General features: G+C 38.8%; 1 protein-coding gene across 7 annotated transcripts in view; it reads right to left on the bottom strand.

Moving 5' to 3' along the window:
• UBE2D3 (ubiquitin conjugating enzyme E2 D3) overlaps window positions 1–10,236 on the bottom strand; it is a 28,164-nt gene extending 17,928 nt beyond the window's left edge. For 2 of the 7 annotated variants that reach the window (XM_043870867.1, XM_043870870.1), the window contains exons 1-2: window positions 10,100–10,236; window positions 8,665–8,820 (exon numbers count right to left, since the gene is read on the bottom strand). In XM_043870867.1, coding sequence (XP_043726802.1) covers window positions 8,665–8,688 — 24 coding nt within the window. In that variant the 5' untranslated portion in view covers window positions 8,689–8,820; window positions 10,100–10,236. Of the gene's footprint in view, window positions 1–8,664; window positions 8,821–9,522; window positions 9,802–9,889; window positions 10,027–10,099 lie in introns of those variants that run through there. The other 5 variants (XM_043870863.1, XM_043870868.1, XM_043870866.1 and 2 more) reach the window with 4 other exon arrangements.
• Between the last annotated feature and the right edge of the window lie 9,797 nt (window positions 10,237–20,033).

Genomic DNA, 20,033 nt, shown 5'->3' with positions numbered 1-20,033 from the left:
CTATAGCAAAGACTATTCCACAGGCAATTCCACTGATCGCTTTTTAAGCAAGACAAATGAAATTTGGATTTTTTGATGTACTAGCAATAGTACACTAGAAATGACTTTCTAGATCCTTTTACCATACCTCTTTCAGATTTTAAGTGTTGCAGATCTTTCATGTACTCCCCACATACCCTTCCCTTTCCCTGACAAGTTAACAAGACTATCCTAAATTTCTTTGACCATCCTAAATTTGGTTTCTGTTGTTTCTTCACATTTTCATACACTCCTAGCCATGTACATGGCATTATTTGTGACAAAGACTAGGAATTCTAATAATCTGATGAACTGCCGACCCTCTAGCCCAATACAGATGCCTAAACAAAACTTTTACTTAACTTACAGGATATCAAAGACCATCCTCACCTACCATATTGTAGGAATTCCTGCTACAAAGGACAGATGAATAGATAACTACATTAGGAACATAAACTTAAGTCACCAGGGATGAAAATTATCTTAACACACTGATCACTTTACCTTTACAATCTTATGGAAATAGGTCTTCTATCCATTTTATATTAGCACCCCCTTAAGAGGGGAAAGGAAAGACTGAATGAAATGTAAGATATATTGAGCTTCAGGACTGGTTGGAGAGCAAAGTAGTGTATCTACTGGACAACCTAAAAAATCGATCCAGAGATACATTTACGGCTACTTTCTCAGTGTCCTTGCACCAAAGATGTATTTAAGTTAATGACTTTGATACGGTATCTGGCAAACTGGAGACAAAAATTTCAATCCCATCAACCAACTCTTCATTTTACTCAAGGAATAAATGCCACAAATTAAACGAGACACAGAAAACTGGTGTTTTCTTGTTTCTACTCCTTATTTCTTCTTATTCACCGTTGGTTTGTATCTCACTGTACTCAGTGTGAGCCTAGGTTACCCATTTTTCAAGTTATGTGGACTTTAAAGTCAAGTAAGAAAACAGTTATTTGTGGAACTGCAAGAACTGTATTTATTAGATTTGAGATCAGTTTCCAATGTAGCATCTATTCAAAGAATTTTCAAAAGCTATTTTGTCTCTGGTGTTCACCTTATAAAATGACTTTAGAACCTAAAGGTTTCCCAGGCTTTAGAGACAAAAACAATTTATAAAATTAGATGAACAACTTCAATTGTCAGCTCTTCGCTTAGTAGTTTAAGAGGAACAGTGGCAACAATCAGAAAGAACAGCTCATATATAGAACCAACAAAGTCTTTGTACTCTGACCATACTTCCCGACCATAGAGAAAAGCATTACTCAGGTGGGTTCTTTACCAACTATCAAGACCGCTGAAATAGAAAATAGGTGGCAGGGGAGTTTGGCAAACACTAGCTAAAGGCTCCACTCACCTTGAAAGGACACTAAGATCAACAACATATTAACTATGTGTGCTTATGTGTGTGTACTCAGTTGCTTCCGACTCTTTGCAATCCCATAGACTGCAGCTTGTCAGGCTCCTGTCTGTGGAATTTTCCAGGCAAGAAAACTGAAGTAGGTTGCCGTCTCCTACTCCAGGGGATCTTCCCGACCCAGGAATCGAACTGGCATCTCATGCATCGGCAGGCAGATTCTTTACCACTATGCCACCAGGGGAGCCCCTAATGTAACTAGGGCACAATGCTGAAAACTGTATTGTCCATTAAAAAAAAAGTTAGACACTTCTTCACCATGATGTGCTCTTGTGGGGAAATCTCCTTTGAGGATTATTTTCCTCTGAATTGCTTCTCCTGAGACCTGAACCCCTGGTAGTGTGAGAATCCAGGCCTTCTCCCACTGGGAAAATATGCTTCTCCTTTCCCTTAAAAGCCTAAATAGACCCATAGAAAAATAAGTAAATGAATTTTCTCTAAAAGCCAACCAACAGGTATAGCTTAAGCTAGTGAGGGTTTTCATCCGGAGGTATGTGATTAAACAGTAATGAGTCTGACCATTCTTTATATGGGACTCAAAAGCCTACAGTTTATTTTGAGGAAGATCTATCTTTGCTTCTATCATCATGGAACACAGTATCTTTGACAATTGACTATTAGAAGTAAAACATGAAAAGGCTGACAGATACTGGATAAGAGCAGAAGTCTAAACATAATGCTAAATATTTGCTTTTTGTTTCTCTAGCTTATAAATTGAAAAAACAAGAATTATGAATAATAAAATTATAGAGCAGACATATGGGTAGATGAGTTACTAGTAAGATTCAAAACCTCCAGTAACATTCTTTTAATGACCACCACTACTTACTCGTTAGAGCAACATAACCAAAGCCAACATTTACAAAAACAAAGTTCCTATTTAATCAATTCTGCTATTGAGGTATAACTTCCTAAATAACCTTTTCTAGTTTGTCTAGTTCCATCATTCTCTCCAGGACTTTGCAAAACTTAACTCAGATGACTACTGTGGTAAGGTCAAGTACAATTATTAATTATGATATTAAATATAATTACCACCACATTCCACAATCATGTTATTCCAATCTCTGACATCCATTTTGCATCAAAGTCATAATGACTAAAGTAGCATAAACACATTTTGTATCATCAATTTGGAGAAAACTTAAAGTTCAGTCCCTTAGTATAAGCTACTTCTTGTATTTAAGAGCCAATTTCTTTCAAAACTTTCCCTTGACTTAAAGATTTATATGACCATGGGAATTCACACAATACAGACAGACCTTGCCTCTTAAACCTATACTGACCAACATAAAATACTACTCTAGGAGATGGATGAGGGCATGATGCAGAAAGCAAAGAGAATAAGTGCCTTAAGAAATTTTGAGATAAGGATCACCCTCAAAGAGGCTTTACAATCTAGCAAATATAAAGGTATATCCTCAGACCAATGATAAAGGTCAACATGCAGTATTAATAGCCCAACTAGTAAGACAATAATTGCTCTAATTCTTCTAAACATCAAGTCTGCTATGAAGTAAACAAAAAAATTTTAAACTTCAATGTTGTCAAATTTAAATACCATACATAGAAACAAACAGTAAGGAAGAAAAACAACAAATATCTCAGAAATGCATGGCTACCGGAAGTGATTTCAAAAGAAGGAAGTTTGGCAAAAAAATTTTCGGGTCTGAACAATTTCATATATGGAAGGAATGGCCCTTTTAAGAGTCAATTTAGTTTGGGATTTTAACTTCTTTTGAGAAATTCTGTAGAGTTTCTTTTACTTTAAGGATTAAGAGATAAGCGCTGCATACCATGTCTCATTACATCACTGACAAGAAATTAACTTCCTGTTTAGTTATAATTATGAGACAAGTATGCTTATTCATTCAGACAAAGTACAAAGAATGGCTTGAGTGAATAATACTATAATTTTCTTTCTTTAAATCACCATTAAGGTAACTCACTTAAGATTACTCAAAGCTATTCTTTTGTAAGCATTATCTCTAAATGGGGGTAAAGACACAGAACCAAATCTAGTTTCCAAGCTTTGAACTACAAACGCAAATAAGGCATTTTAAAGATAGGGAAGACAAAATTAACAGCAGTCCACTAGTTGAAAACATTCAGTTATATATTAGCCATGAAATTATAACAAGACTAGAATTAACGTGAAGTATTGCATGAACAAGTAACCAAGGAGGGGTAAACACAAGGAAATCTAAAGGTTAAAAACAACAAATTTTAACAAAGCTGGTTGGAGGTCTCTAAATGATACATTATGTTATAAGTATAGTTGGAGATAAAAATCAGATGTTTGAGCAAGTATAAGATACTTCTTTGAACTTTTACCCTCCCCACATAACAGGACCAAGGGTACCATTTTGAGACCAAACCTCATCTAACATTAGACTGGCAAATAATAAACTCACTAAACACATCCATTCTTAGTTACACTATACAACCGGATAGCAAAACTAGATCAAGAGCACAAAATTTACAGTGAAATAAAATAGTAGTAGTAGTAAAATAGTACGGTAGTTATAAATGAAAAAACACACTAACAATAACAAAATATAGTGGAGAAAGATATTTAGACAAATCTAAAACAAATCTAAGACAAAGCTAGACAAATCTAGCTTTAATCACGGGTAAATCAGACATTTAAATAACAATTCCCCTTATCTTAAATAAATGTTTGTTGATTTTAGTAACTTTGAAAAATTATACAGGGTGACAAATACCAATTTATGCATTTATACGCTTGCTTCCTTCACTCAAAACACAGAGTCCCACGGGTAATAACAGGTTTCCCTGTATTTTGTCCCCTGGGACTAGACTACTGGGCCAAACATTAAGACCTCAGTAAGATTAAATGACTATTCCTTATGTCTTAGGGCTTCCCAGGTGGTGCAGTGGTAAAGAATCTGCCTGACAATGCAGGAGACACCAGAGCCATGGGTTTGATCCTTGGGTCCGGAAGATCCTCTGGAAAAGGAAATGGCAATCCACTCCAGTATTCTTGCCTGGAAAATCCCACAGACAGAGCCGCCTGGTGGGCTATAGTCCACGGCGTCACAAAGATCAGACATGACCGAAAACACACACCCTCCCTGCTTATGTCTGAGGTTCTTAACCAGAGGAGGCTTCAGAATCACCTAGGGGACATTTTAAAATTATGGCTGATCCCAGAGAAATGATTCAGTAAGTCTGGTAAGACCTCATGTACTTATACTCTCTAAAAACTGTTTTTAACATTCTAATACATAAATGTAACCCAGGTCAAAATCCACATAGTATGTAATAGAATGCAAAACCTAATTTGGGATTGGATTAACACTTAATCTCAGTTCTAGGAACTTGGTGTCTGTCTTCTTTAATAAAGAGATTATAGTGAAATGCTTTGGAAAACCCTCAAGAATTGAGGTATCAAAGGACACCTGAACCCACGAGTTAACATACAATATGATAGACATAACTGGTGATGCCTTTCCCCAGAGCTAAAGCAAGAGTATTCAACTTCCCATTTGTATAAGTACCAGAATTAACATTGCAGAGGATCAAGATGAAACCAAAGCAAGTATCAGTTAACCTTACTCAAGTAAGTAGCATATAGTGGTTCCCTTAGTCCTTGAAGATACTAACCCAAAAAGAAGTTCACTTCTACTTCCAAAACTTATCTTAGCTCAGATCTAGACTGAAGAATTAGCTATAACCTAAGAATAAAGTTAAATCCCAATTATCTAAACGTTCAGTAAGAGAGGAGAGGTTATTTCAGGAAGCAAAATTAAATTTAGGAATTGAAATTGTTCAAAGCAGCAGTTCACAAGTTTAGGAGTCTGAATTCTTGAAGCAGACTAATCTGAATCTCAGCCCCTTCCCAGCCATCTGAGCGTAAGACAAGGAACTTACTCCACGCCCGTTTCCTGATGTGTAAAATGGAATGTTAAGAGCATCCATCTCATATGGCTGTTGTGAGGATAAAATGAGAAGATACTGATAAAGGGCTTAGAAACAGTGTTCAATACACAGTAGATGCTAAAACCTAGCTATTAGCAGAAAGATATATGCAAAAGAAACCTTTTTGAATACCAACCCCCTAAAAAGATAACATGAAAATGTAGTGGTTAGGAGTACACACTTTGTGGAGTTCAACAGCCTAGGTTCTAATCTTGACTTTGCCATGCTGTGACCCTAGGTGGATTTTTTAAATCTCTCTGTGCCTCAGGTTTACTAACCTCAAAAATGGAGGTAACAATTGTACCTACTTCCTTGGACTGTCTTAAGATTAAATGAGTTAATCCAAGTGCTTCAAACAGTTCTGACACCCTGCAAACAAACACTCAAAGCATGAACTATTCTTTCAGGTTTGGTTCATATATTTTATGCAAAGTTCTCTTTAAACTTCCTCAAAATACATGGACAGTGGTTATTTTGTTTAATGGGAGCAGAAAAATTGCCTATGGCTCTCAAAACACCACCAACTAACGTGGGAGTTCCCATTTTTTGATTCTTGTTGTTTAACAGCCTTGTAATATCACAGCTTGTCCAAATAAATACAAGAGGAAAAATAAAAGAGTTGATTGATAAGGTTGCTTGGTCCAAGAAATAAACAAAATTGTAACATAAGCTTCAGGAAAGAAATTCAAAAACTTAATCAAATGAACTACTACTGATTAAAAATATTCCCAAAATAAGCATTTCAATAAAATATCAACGAAGGACACCGATCTATCAACATTTAGAATCTGGGCAGCTGCAGGAAAGAAAAAATTTAAAAATAAAGAAGGTGCCTAAAATAAAGAGCATCTCCCATCAGAGCTGCCCACTTGCTAAAATTGTTTGAATCTGAGTTTTTGGTTTTTTAAGTTTGACCATGTGATTCTGACACTAAACAGCTGAAAACCAAACCACAACTTTTCTATAGACTGAATCAATAATGTCCCACATAAACACTTTTTTCCAGTTTTGGAAAGTATTAGGTCCAGTTTCTGTATTACACAGACCTTCTAAGTATTTATAAAAGGAGACAGTATGGTATTGATGAAGAGTACTCGACTAGAAAAGTTCTTTAATAAAAACTCTTAAAAATTAAACACAGTAATATTAAAGTTGCAGTAATAGTATGAGTACCAGGTGCTGGGGCTGGGGGGGGGGGGGGGTCTGTTCAAAGCCACACCTGAACTGATTTAATCCTAAAAAAAAAAAAAAAAATTCTTGGACTCTATTCGTTTTGCTCACTGATGCATCCTTAGTATGATCTAGAATAGTGCCTGGAACATACTAAACACTCAATTATTCACAGCTCATACATAACAGAGGCACACAGACAAAAACTTTCCCAGTCTTAAAATTCTAACTGGAGCATTTTTTTGCTCCAAAGTTCACACCCTTAACCATTATACTGCCTCTCTAGAGCTTTTAAATGATTAAAGTGGTGTCACAGCAGCTGGGTATCACCTGTAAAAGAAAAAAAACCAATGAGACCTTCCTTTAAAGTATTCTGTTCTACGTGCATAAAAATCTGTGGATCTGCAATCATTCCACATCTTAGTGGCCTGGATGAATTCCCATAGAAAAAAGGTGTTGACTTGCAAGGAATACTATGTTCTTTGTATTAACTATACTGCAAAATATAACCATGCTTCTCCAATGTGTTGCTGGCCTTCAAAGTGGTCACAGAAAGTGGTCTGATAATCCTTTTTACTTTAAGTCTTAACTCCTACTCCTTTCCCATTATCTCAAAAATAAAAACTTAAGTTTATATTTCACATACACCCACAGTGACAATGATGGCCTGAAATAAAATTCACCATTTCAACACATCAATACATTGACGATCTAAACTAATCTCTTTCATAAAACAGCAGTTTGCCAAATATATTCCAAAGTCACACATTAAATGTAAAATTAAGCAGAATCAGGTTTATTTTTAGTAAAGCCAAGTCCTAGCCATTCCTTCCATGTAAACTTTTTAAAAGAAGTAACCTAACAAAAACCAAAGTTTGCAACCCACAACCTTCTGTCTCCTAGTTTTAGTAAGGCTGAATTTATTCCACAGCATTTTTTTCAAATAAGCTGGAAATACTCCACCCTCCTTGATTGTGCAAGAACTAAACACATCACACACACACAAGTTACAAAAAAGGGAAACACAGTCTGAGAGTTTGAATATAGTTAAGTCTTAAGTAGGAGGTCTTAGAGCAGTGTACGGTCTGATATAAAAAATAACATTAAACAATTATTATTTCATATTACAAGAAGAGATGCCGGAAAGAGCCTGAACCAGTTAAAGCAGCCGCCATCTTAAAATGCGGGATAGAAGTTAGAGCAAGAAAATGAGACTAAACCACCGGAGGTGGAGGTTCCGTTCACCCCCAGAACCTCAAAAAACCCTATTTTTTCCAACTTGTAGCCACAGTTGAGCATCAAACCTCGTTGTATATAGCGAAGCAATTTCCCCAGAAAATGTTATTAAATAGAGGCAAAAATAGGTACTAGCCTTCTCGTGCTGCCATCTCACTCTTTACCCTCCCCCCTCTTCCCATGCCATAGAAAAACGGAGCTTCCAGAAAGGTTTTACATCAGCTCCCGGTGTGCCTCTGATAAATAGCTTCGGGTGAAAAGCCCCAAGTACAAAACATAGGAAGTGGCAACACTGTGTCAGCCCATCTTCTCCCAACCCAACTTATGCTTGTGTAACCTGCCCAGAATCGACGATCACTCTCTGATTAGACTCACTCACTACTCTTCAGCTGCCAAGACTTCTACCCTGACCCCTTTATCAAGTTTGGGACCTGCCGATTTCTTAGATTTTCTTTCCTCTGCGTTTCCCACGTTTCTTCCTCCAGAAGGCACAGAGCCTTGATATAACAACAAAGTTTTCAAGCAATGAGAATACGAACGCCATGACATCTGCGGGAACGTCTCTGGACAAGTCTGACTCCCAGAAGGGACTAACACTTCTTAGAGAAGAACCGAGGCTCCTGAAATCACTCTCCATCCCTAATTTGCACCGATTCCATTGAAACATACTCAAGATAACACTCCTCACTTGCCAGAAGTGTTCCGTTCTTTTCAAACCTCATTCTTCATAAAGTATATCCGCGTTCCCCATCCCCTAATGGAAATGACCCAAGGAGGAATATTTCCATATTATACTGCTCCCCTCAAGGCTTTCCTCCAGGCTGAGCCTCCCTTTCCTCCCACGACCCTATTCCCCTCAGCCCCAGTGTTACCTTATTAATCCGTTTCAGCGCCATAGTCTGTGCTTTTCGTCTGGCTCCTCACTATCTCGGTGTGTGCTCGAAGGTCCGGCCAAAACTCTTTGATTATCCCGACGGCTGGGAAGGATTGTCTCTTCGTCTCACACCGGCTCTGCCAGACACAGGCGCCTTTTGCAAAAACGGAGCAAATCAGCACTCGTACAGGCTCCGCAGAGACCCTGACGAATCCAAGTCCCTCAAAAACGGTCGCGATCCGGGGTGGGTGGGGTGGCAGAGCCACCGCCAGCCTCTATGCCGTGCTCCGGCCCGAAGAGGGGGCGAGGATGACGGGAAGAGCGGAGGGGTGGCTGCAAGTTTGACTTCCCGGCCTCTAGAAAGGAAGAGACCGGGGTGGGAAAGGAAGAGGCGGAGGAGAAAGGGGTGGGTGCGGGGCAGGGTCCGGGGCGCAGCAGAGGAGGAGCCGGGGCCTAGTCGGCGCTATGCCGGCGTCAGTAGGGCAAAGAAAGGCAAGGGGGGAGGGGGAGACAGGAGACTCCGGCTCCTTTCGGTTTCTGCTCAAAGGTGCGGCCGGGGAGGGGAAGGAAGCAGAGAGGCTTGAAGTGTGCTGCTGTCCCCGCACCTAGAGCTATTCGGTGTCGCCCCTGACGCCACCGTACACTCCGCCTTCCAGCGCGCTCCCGCGCGCGCCCGCCCAGCCACCGCCAGCCCCCACGCGCCCGAGCTGCCCCTGAGGCTCCGGCTTAGGCGCGAGGACGCGCCCATTCCCCCTCCCTCTTAAGCAGAAGAGGCCCCGGCTTCTGTAGCCTTCCCACCCCACCCCACCCAACAGGATGGTCACTGAAGCCACCGAAGGCCTGCATTTCCCCTTACCCGACCGGCCAGGGGGCCAGCCTCCCTTCCCTTCCCCTAGCCGTCCACACCCACACGTACAGAGGGGCCGGGGCCTCCCTCACGCTGCGGCCTCGGCCTCCTCCCCGCGCGGCAGCTGGTGCCTCCCCGGCCCTACGGGGCTCACGCGCACGACACAGCCACAAGATGTCCGCTCTGACGGAACTACTGCCAGCTGCCACGCTCCGCCCCTCCCCCCTCCTCCTGCCTCTTCACCGCCGCGTATCAGTCCGCCAACGCCGCCGTCTCGAGCACAGGACGAATCTAAGGCTGAAGGGGGACGGTTTCCTCCCCACGTCAAGGGCCGAGCGTATCTGTGCCAACCCCTTTCTCCTTTTCGGAACAGCACCTTCTTATTAAACAGATCCGAGGCTGGAATTGGAGGGCGGGGGCCGAAAGCGAGTCATGGGCTGGGGGGAAGGGTAGACGACCGGCGGAAACCCTCACACTCAGAGAAGCATCGAGAACCGGAAGGAGACCATGGCAGGAAGGTAATGGAAGCGGCAGCTGCGCGGTCGCGCCCCACGCCCCTCCCGAAAGTGTCCCCCAATTTCCTCACTTGGTATTGAGGAGGCGGATCTCGCGAGAACCTCGAGGCTGGTTAACAGGAGCTGTAGCGCTGCAATGACTTAAGGGCAGTTTTGTGCACTCTTCCTGGTAGGGGCCCGCCCCCAAAGCCACAAATTCTCGCGAGATGCCGATGGGCCACAGGCTCGAGCTGGGGAGGGCAGTCGACCGGGAAGCACCGCCCCTGAATGCTTATGCTGGTGGGAGGGAGAGGAAATGGAATTCCCCGGACTGGTTAGAGCGCGAGCCGACACATCCCTCTCTCACGCGCCCAATCAGGAATGTGCGGTGGGAGGTACTATGCGTTAATTACTGGATACCTTTAGTCTAGATTGAGTCTGCGTTTGAAGTTTCCGGTGGAGCAGGTGAGCAACATTGGCTCGCCTGCCGGCCAGGACTGATTAACCTCTGGGAGAAGTCGCCCCTCAAAATGGGAACAGTTATTTTAAGTAGAACCTGGAAGGCCCCTGATCAGCGCTCCCACGTGCGAAAAGTTAGTGCTGTTCTGACCCAGGGCCTAGAAGATCAACGCAGAGAAGAGTGTGCCCGTTGACCAGTCCCCGGAATTAGAGCAGCCTAGAAATTAAGCTCAACTGTGAATTATTAGGATGGAGAATAGGGATTGGGGCGGGCTGTTTACTTGCGTTTGGTCACCATCGCCAAGGTTTAGGTATGGGAGTAGGCCTAATACCTTTTTCTTCCTGTTGGTCTGTCTCAGTCCCTAGAGCCAGAAAGTTAAAAACTCATTCAAGAAATCAGAGTTTGGAGTCCGAGAAACTGAATACTTACTGAAAGTATCTGAAATATCCAGGGGGAGAAATGTAAGGTTTTATTCTGCCGGTGAAAACAAAGGAGAGTTGGTTTTGCTTTCCAATATATCATATCTCAGGCAAAGGGTAGTAAGACGTTAATTTTTAAAAGGAATTGAAAGGTAAACACTGACCTGCTTAAAGTTTTCTAACGCACCTTAATGGTCCCACTTAAGAGTGTGAAGGTCTTTAAGAATTAAATGGATATAAAAGTTTGTTTTCAATTTTTCAGTTTTAATTCTTAAGTTTTAAAAAAGGAAAGCAGTAAGCTAGAGTATTACCTAATAAAAACTGCTTAGGTCTGTGATAAATGTATATTATTCAAGTGATCATAATAGCATCACTAGAGCAATTAGTGAACCTGCTTTTCAAACTAGTATCTTCAATCACTCGGGACTTGTTCAAAAATGCTGTTTTTGATTTAGTAGGCCAGGGTGGAGCCTGAGATTCTATAATTCTAACACGGTCCTAGGTGATACAGATTACTCAGAGGACCACCCTGTGAGTTCCAGAGCACCGAAGTGCTTACCTCATGGCCTGCCGACACTTCTGCCCCCTCCCTCTTCCCTGAATAAGCTTTCTTTTGTTCTCTCTTGTAACCAGTCTCCTGTGGTAGATACAAAGGATTTGGCAGTTGGAGTGAGAGAAGAAATCCAGGTTTGAGTTCTTGTTCCGTTGCTTCCTATTTGTGTGATACTGGTGAGGTTACTTGTCTTAGTTCCTTCAACACTAAAGTAGGTGTAATAATAACTGTCCTTTCTCACAGGGTTATTATGTGCTTCAGATGTCATAATGCATGTGAACAGGCACTGTGGACTACAGTGCTATATAAATGTTATTAATTGGTCAAACATTAATTGGCCATAGGGTGAAACAAATCTATAACAATAAGTAATATTTATAGAACATTTATAATGTACCAGGTACAGTTCTTATAATGTACCAGGTACAGTGCTTATTAACCTCCTTTTACAAATAAAGAGACTTATGCACAGAGAGATTAAGTTACTGTCCCAAGGTCACAGAGCTGATAAATAGAAGTAGAATTTGAACCCATGCAGTTAATGCCAGAGTAAATTATTGAATGGAGTATTTATTGTCTCTTAATTTAGAAAGTGGAAGAGTAGAATGTTTTATATTTCTACTTGCAGTGTATCTGAAGCTACTTTTATTTAACTTATTTTTCCCTCTTATTTGTTTTGCTCTTTCAGAAGCTAAGGTACAAGGCAGGAAATATTCCTGCCTACTCAATGGGAACGCATGATATCCAAGAGGTCCATGAAGAAAAGTCCCAGAGAAGCTAATTTGTACTACGCTAATCTAAACAAACTTTGGTATGAAAATACAACGGACCATGTTAATGTTCTAAATTAACAGAGTACAGCAGACTGGGACAAATTTGAGGTCAACTTTCTTAACTTTTTTGAGTCACAAACCACTTTAGCAGTCTGGTGAAACCATGGACTCTTCTTACATTTATGCTTTTAAAAGTATAAAATAAAATTCATAGCATTACAAAATAAAAAAAATTGAAACAGAATCTCAAAATATTAAAGTAAAACAAACTTTTATTTATTTGTGTGTGCTGGGTCTTAATTGTGGCATGCAGAATTTTTAGTTGCATCACACAAACTCTTAATTACAGCATGTGGGATCCAGCTACCTGATCAGGGATCAAACCGGGGCCCCCTGTATTGAGAGCAGAGCCTTAACCACTGGACCTTCAGGGAAGTCCCGAGAAAAACAAACTTTTGATATGGGAATATAAGTTCTTTATTATTAACACAGTAAGATCTAGTGGAGGCTCTAATAAAGACCAAACTTTTGAAATAATAATAAACATAAAATTTCCAGAGTTTGCAACAGTTGTAATGTGATACAAAGGATCTATGATTTCTGTTGGAGATACATATGTAGGTACAGCTGTTTGCTGCTTTCATTCATGATTGAAGGAAATGCTAATTTTCACTTGGGAGATTTAGTGAATATAAAGACGTAATTTTAAAAATTCAATTTCACAGTCCCTGAATTCTATTCATGGACTTAATGTTAAAAAATCCTTGGGTGGAATCAAACAGACATATTCCTGTTGGTAAGCTTTTAAGAGATTGTGAAATTTTAACATAGACATATAATTGATATTCATAATAATAGTGATTTATTAAGAAAAAGTTTACCACTGGTATACTCCTGTTTAGAAGACATGGAAACATGTTATAGGGTAGGAAATAAATTTATCCCATTTGTTTTATTTTTTGATACCTACAAATGTATTCTTTGGGTTTCTCAAACATTCCGGATAGCTTAGGTTTTACTGTATCACTCTTAATTATTACACACCTTTACAGATAAGTCATGGTGGAAGGATTGCAAAATGAAAATAATAACCAAAGATGAAAGAGATTAAAAATAATATATACTTAAAATGCTTAATAATAGGTGTTAACAATTATTCGAAGTACTATGTGCTGGGCCCTTGAATTCTTTCTCTCATCAAATCCCCATTGCACAGATGAAACATTCAAGGTCTTACAGTTACTAAGTAATAAAGCCAGGATTTAAACCTAGGCAGTCTGATCTCCAAGCCCTTTTTTTTTAATCTTAAAATATAGTTGAAAAGCTCTCACTCTCAACTACTAAGGTGTTTATTTTTTTACCCTTTGACTATTAGCCAACTTTAATTTGCCCACTAGTGTAACAAATACACATTCACTGCCTCAAAATGTTTTCACTGGTGTATAGTTGATTTACAGTGTTGTGTTATAAAAGGAATTTTCTAAATTCTCCCTTTGCTGTGATATTGCTTATATCCAACACTACCTTTAAAATAAGTGGGCTATCAGTAGAGGCTAGAAGATAGTTTGTTTTGCAGAAATTTTTGTAATGGAATTTTGCTTAGAAGATGAAGAACTCATGTCTTCCGTGCCCTACAAACATACTTTTATATCTGAAATTAAACCTCTGTATTATAATGGTGCTACTGTATTTTTTATATTGACCACTATCAGGGTTGTATCCAAGAAATTACTGCATGTAAATAAATCCTAATATATGAAGTTCTAGATTATCCATGCTTAATGGAGAGAAGTGATTATGTTATCTCAAATTCATTTTTATTTGGCATTAGAGTAAATTTATTGGCTGATTATGTTTTCTGTTTGTATTTACACTAACAAACATATTTCTACTTAGTTTTGCTAAGGCTAAAATTAAAAGGACCATGGCCTACAAGTATTTTGATGTTTTAGGAAGCAGTTTAGGACTAGCTCAGACTTAACACCATTCACATATCTGGTAATATAGAGAACCCACTTGACAGTTGCATTTAACCTATCTGAATTACAGTGATAGAAATGTCCCCATCTGAAAAAAAGAAAATAATCATTTTTTATATTGTAGTGTGCAATGTGCTAAAAAAGATTACAGTTTTATATATTGAAAGAAACTTACATTCAGAAATTAAAAAGATACAAAAATGCTGAAGAGCTAACACAATCTCTTCCTTCTTAATGAATATTATATTGAAGTCTTTCAATTATGGTAGATCAGATCTTCTTGCAAGAGGTAGCATAAAACAGGAGAAGAATATAAAGAATGAAGAAAATTAGCATAAAAGTGGCAACAGAATAACTAATCCAAATTATGGAGTCCTAATATATGAATGCATCAGTGTAGCCACATTATTGTAATACTGTGAATACAGGGGTTAGTTAAAATGTACTGTGAATAAACATGGTTAACACAGACTAGTACATATACTTAAGTTATTAATACTATTATGTCTATATTTTCAGATCTTTGTAACACTGTCACAGAATTTTTTTTCTTATTGAAGTATACTTGATTTACAGTGTTAGTTTATGGTGCACAGTAAAGTGATTCAGTTATACATATACTTACATACTCTTCATCATGGTTTATTAGGTATTTGTCTTTAACTTAGTATGATCATCTCTAGGTCCATCCATGTTGCTGCAAATGGCATTATTTCATTCATTTTTACAACTGAGTAGTATTCCATCATGTACATATACTACATCTTCTTTATACATTCATCTGTTGATGGGACATTTAGGTTGCTTCCATGTCTTGGCTATTGTAAATAGTGCTGCTGTGAACACTGAGTTGTATCTTTTCAAATTAGTTTTCCCTGAATATATGGGATTGCTGGATCATATGGCACGTCTATTTTTAGCTTTTTAAGGAACCGCCATACTGTCTTCCAGTGGCTGCATCAATTTGCATTCCCACCAACAGTGCAGGAGGGTTCGCTTTTCTCTACACCCTCTGCAGCATTTGTTATTTGCAGATCTTTTTAACGATGGCCATTCTGACTTGTGTTGTCACAGTTTTATAGTTTGCTAAGGACACTGGCTCTAACACAGTTTATGCCATTTTATTGATTAAATTACAAATGTTATGGTCCAGATTTAATATAAAGTTATGATATGTAAACTGGATGTTTCCAAATTCTACTTGGAATAGGTAATATGGACCCCAACTCAACTAAATGTTATTTCATATTTTTTGCATAAAAATCAAATTAGTCTTTATATCTTTCCAGTTCAGAATTTTATTTTGTAATCAAGACAAGTTAGTGTGGTTTAGGAGACTTATTTTCATGCTGAGAACATCATCTGACCTTAAAATAAGATGGTTTTTGGCACATAATGAACCATACCCAAATGTAAAGCTAAAAATTAAATTTGAGCACTTTCCATGTAAAGAGTTGTGTACATGAATGTTCAGAGTATTATTCATAGCTGCCAAAAAGTGGAAACAGCCCAAATGTCCATCAGCTAATAAATGGATAAATAAAATATGGTGTCTCTATATGATGGAATATTATTAGTTAATAAGAAAGAACAAAACACTGGTATTGCTACAACATGTATCCTGAAGGTTGAGAACATTCTGCTAAGTGAAAAAAGGCAGACATGAAAGGCCATGTACTGTGTGGTCCATTCATGGGAAATGACTAGTAGATGACTCGTTACCAGGGACTAGGGCAGGGGAATGGGGAGTGGCAGCTTATGAGTATGTGGTCTTTTATGGGGACGTGATGAAAGTTAAGTAATGATGATGATTACATAACTCTGTGAATATTCTGAAATTCACTAAACTGTGCACTTTAAAAAGACTGGGTATTATGGTATGTGAATTACCTCAATGTAGATTTTTTAAAACTAATGAATTAGAACAAAAATAGATCAGTCTGGAATAAGAATATTTTTATTACTGAATATTTTCAGTATCTCACATTTCTCAGGTTATTGATGATAAATGGCATCCTTGTAAACTGTAAAAAATTTACATCCAGTAAGAGGTTTTTCCTTCAGTACAAACAACAATGTAATTCAGATTTGGTTTTAATAATAATAATTTGCTGTCAGTCTTAAGTTTGGAGGTATTTTTTATCAGTATTATTCACATAAAACATAGTGATTAACATTAATTTTAAATAGCGTATTTTATTGAAAGTTAAAGTTCATGATTATGATCAGAACTAGAATACATCTGATTTTGGTATACTCTAAATATATAAATCTTTCTTTAAAATTTCAAATAAAATCAAGTAGTTGAAAATTGGGGGTAGATTATTTAGATAAGAAATTTGAGGATTAGGTGCTATCAAATGACAAAATTAAAACAATTCAGTAACAAGTTTGATGTCCTTTATTCAAGGAAAAACAGTCTGTAGATTGAGGGTGTAAGCAGTGGAACACTCTTTCCCTTCTCCAGGGATTTTAAGCAAGAGGGAGTTTTATAGATCATTAGAAGCAGCAAAGCAGAGCATGGTTGCCTCGGAGGTCAGGGATTTTCTTGTAAGGCCAGCAGGTCCTGTTTTCTAGGGTCAGGTAAGCTATTTAAGCTGAGTTGGAAGTTTGTGATTGGTATATATTAGGTTTCTAAGTTAGGTGTTTCAAGTAAGTGCAGGCTGACTGACATTTAGGTTTGTGGCATGGGCTGAAGCCACTGGGCTGGTCGCCGTATATTTGGGCTTCAAAATACAAATTAAAAGTACTTAACTAAAAGTAAGGATGTCAAATAGAATTACTTCCCAAAAATAACGACAGTGTTTCTTGTTTCCATAACAATCTACAAAATCTAAACAGAGATGTCTTGTAATTTAGACCAAAATGATCATTTTACCCATATTGAATTTGATTATTTAAATATATAGGTGAGAATGTGTAAGACAGTGATGATAAATGTACAGATAAATTACAGAATTTTAAAGTAGGTGTGATTATGGGAATGTTGTACTGTGTCGTTCTAAAGAATTGATCTACATAGTATTTGAGTGGCTTAATGGAGCCACATATGGGAGGCTTTTAGTTTTTAATGCTATCTAGTACCTGTTGATTTTTTTCATTGCAGGGAAGTAGTGATTTAACACATGGCACAGTAAGAAAGAATGAAACTTACTAAGAAACATTCTATTAGATCTAAAAAAAACTTGTAAGAATTTGGCTCATTTGATGTTGAAGTATGACAATTTCAGAGATATCCCATCATCAAAATGTATTAAGTCTCAAAGTTAATGATTAATAATGTGAATGGGCTTTATCATATATGCCCAGTAAGAACAGCATGATTCCATGATATGGGTTCCCCATCTTACAAAAAGACCTATACAAGAAAGAACGTGGTTGCTACAATGCTTGATCAGTTCTCCAACAGTAATTTAGACACAAAGGCCAAGAGTTAAGATATAACTAGATATTTGAAGGTTTATATGAATTTAGCCATTTCTTGTTTCTATTCTGCACAAATGGAGAGAAGGGCAAGATTACCCTGGAGCATTTTTGGGGTAGGGCTAAATGGGTACCCCTGGCTTGGATAGGGCTATAATTAGGGACAAAAGGGATGGTTAAGGATACTGGAGACTAGATGGAGAGATTTACTGAAAGAAGTAGGAAGGAAACTGTCAAAGGTAGACTTCCCTTGAGGGAACTGGAAGTGAAGAGGCAACCTTTTCCTCTTCCTCTTTACTCAGGCACTACAAGGTCTCCTACTCTAGCTGGAAGAACAGAATTCAGGGTACCACCACTACAGTGGTTCAGTTTTACATAACTTAGTTGCCTTTTTCTGTATTAATACTTGCAAGCTTAAAAATCTAGTCACTGTAACATGTTCATATGTAATTGTTTTGCCTTCCCCCCCAAATTCCTTATTTACAGTTTTTAAAATGTGGATTTATAAAATGGGACTGCTTTTGAGGTGAGTTGTCAATCAGTGAATCTTAGGACGTCCCTGGTGGTGCACCGGGTAAGAATCTGCCTGCCAATGCAGGGGACACGGGTTTGATCCCGGGTTCGGGAAGATTCCACATGTCTCGGAGCAGTGAAGCCTGTGTGCCAGAATTACTGAGCCTGTGCTCTACAGCCCATCGGCTGCAACTGCTGAGCTCACGTGCTGCAGCTGCTGAAGCCCACGAGGCTATTGCCGGTGCTCTGCCACTAGAGAAGCCACCACAAAGAGAAGCCGGCGCACTGCGATGAAGAGTAGCCCCACTCACGGCTCCTAGAGAAAGCCCACACGAAGCAACCACCAACCAGCGCAGCCAAAATTAATTTGAAACATTCTTCAAAACAAACAAACAAACTGATATGTAGGTCTGAGTAGGCTAGCTGGTGTCTTCAGATTTAGGCTGAAGGATGTTAATGTAACAGATTTGTTGATGATAATCACTCCCATCTTAAGTGTTCATTTAAAAAAAAATATTGAGTGCCTCTTATGTGCTAGGCACTGAGCTAGATGCTGAAGATAACACAGATGAAAGCCAGCTGTCACCTTTAGGAAAAATTTTTATGTAGGGAGCCCATTAACTATCAGATCACAAATCGGGTGTATACTATAAGTGCACATATAGACTAATTTTGTGCTCACTTAGTCATGTCTGACTCTTTGCGACCCCATGGATTATAGCCCACCAGGCTCCTCTGTGGAATTTCCCAGGCAAGAATACTGAAGTGGGTTGCCATTTCCTTCTCCAGGGGATCTTCCTGACAGGGATTAAACCTGAGTCTCTCAGTGTCTCCTGCAATGGCAGGGAGATTCTTTACCACTGTGCCACCTGGGATCATAGAGTAATACTGATATACCCAATCCAGCTGGAGATGGGGAGGCTATCTTCAGAAGGGAGTTGTATTTAAACAAATGAAAAGAAGGTTATGCCAGGGGAAAAAAAAAAAAAGGGAATGCTCCCATGCAGAGGGAACATCGTACAAAACAGAGAACTTGGCCTGATAAGTTTTGGGAATTACAAGTTTCCAAAACTTTGGAAAGTAAGTTTCCAAGGTACTTTGGTAGTTTATGAAGTATTTTGACTACAGGAGTAGTAGTGGCATTGTGTGTAGGGGTGGGAGAGATGAATGAGCAAAGATGAAATGAGACAAAACTTTGCCAAGACAAGGCTGGATATCTTGAGGGCCTTATAAGCCATGTTCATGAGCTCAGATTTAATTGTGAAGGGTATGGGATGAGGGAATTAAATTTTTAGCATAAAGTCATGATCATATTTTAATCATGAGAAGATAACTATGATAGTAATGTGAAGGATGTAGCAAAAGTGTATGTTAGGATGGAGACTAGAGGTAAAGAGACCAATTGAGATGGTATTAAAATAATCTAGATGAGTTGTGATTGTGAGAAAGACCTAAAATAGTTGTAATAAGTGCTGTTAAAAGTGCTGCACTCAATATGCCAGCAAATTTGGAAAACTCAGCAGTGGCCACAGGACTGGAAAAGGTCAGTTTTCATTTCAAAGAAAAGCAATGCCATAGAATGTTCCAACTACTGCACAATTGCACTCATCTCACACGCTAGCAAAGAAATGCTCAAAATTCTCCAAGCCAGGCTTCAAAAGTATGTGAACTGTAAACTTCCAGATGTTCAAGCTGGATTTAGAAAAGGCAGAGGAACCAGAGATCAAATTGCCAACATTCCTTGGATCATCAAAAAAGCAAGAGAGTTTCAGAAAAACATCTACATCTGCTTTATTGACTACGCTTAAGCCTTTGTGTGGATCACAATAAACTGTGGAAAATTCTTCAAGAGATGGGAATACCAGACCACCTTACCTGCCTCCTGAGAAATCCATATGCAGGTCAA

Source organism: Cervus elaphus, chromosome 17 (genome assembly GCF_910594005.1).
Source record: "Cervus elaphus chromosome 17, mCerEla1.1, whole genome shotgun sequence".
NCBI classification, from domain to species: domain Eukaryota; kingdom Metazoa; phylum Chordata; class Mammalia; order Artiodactyla; family Cervidae; genus Cervus; species Cervus elaphus.
This window is presented reverse-complemented; position numbering and strand designations above follow the sequence as displayed.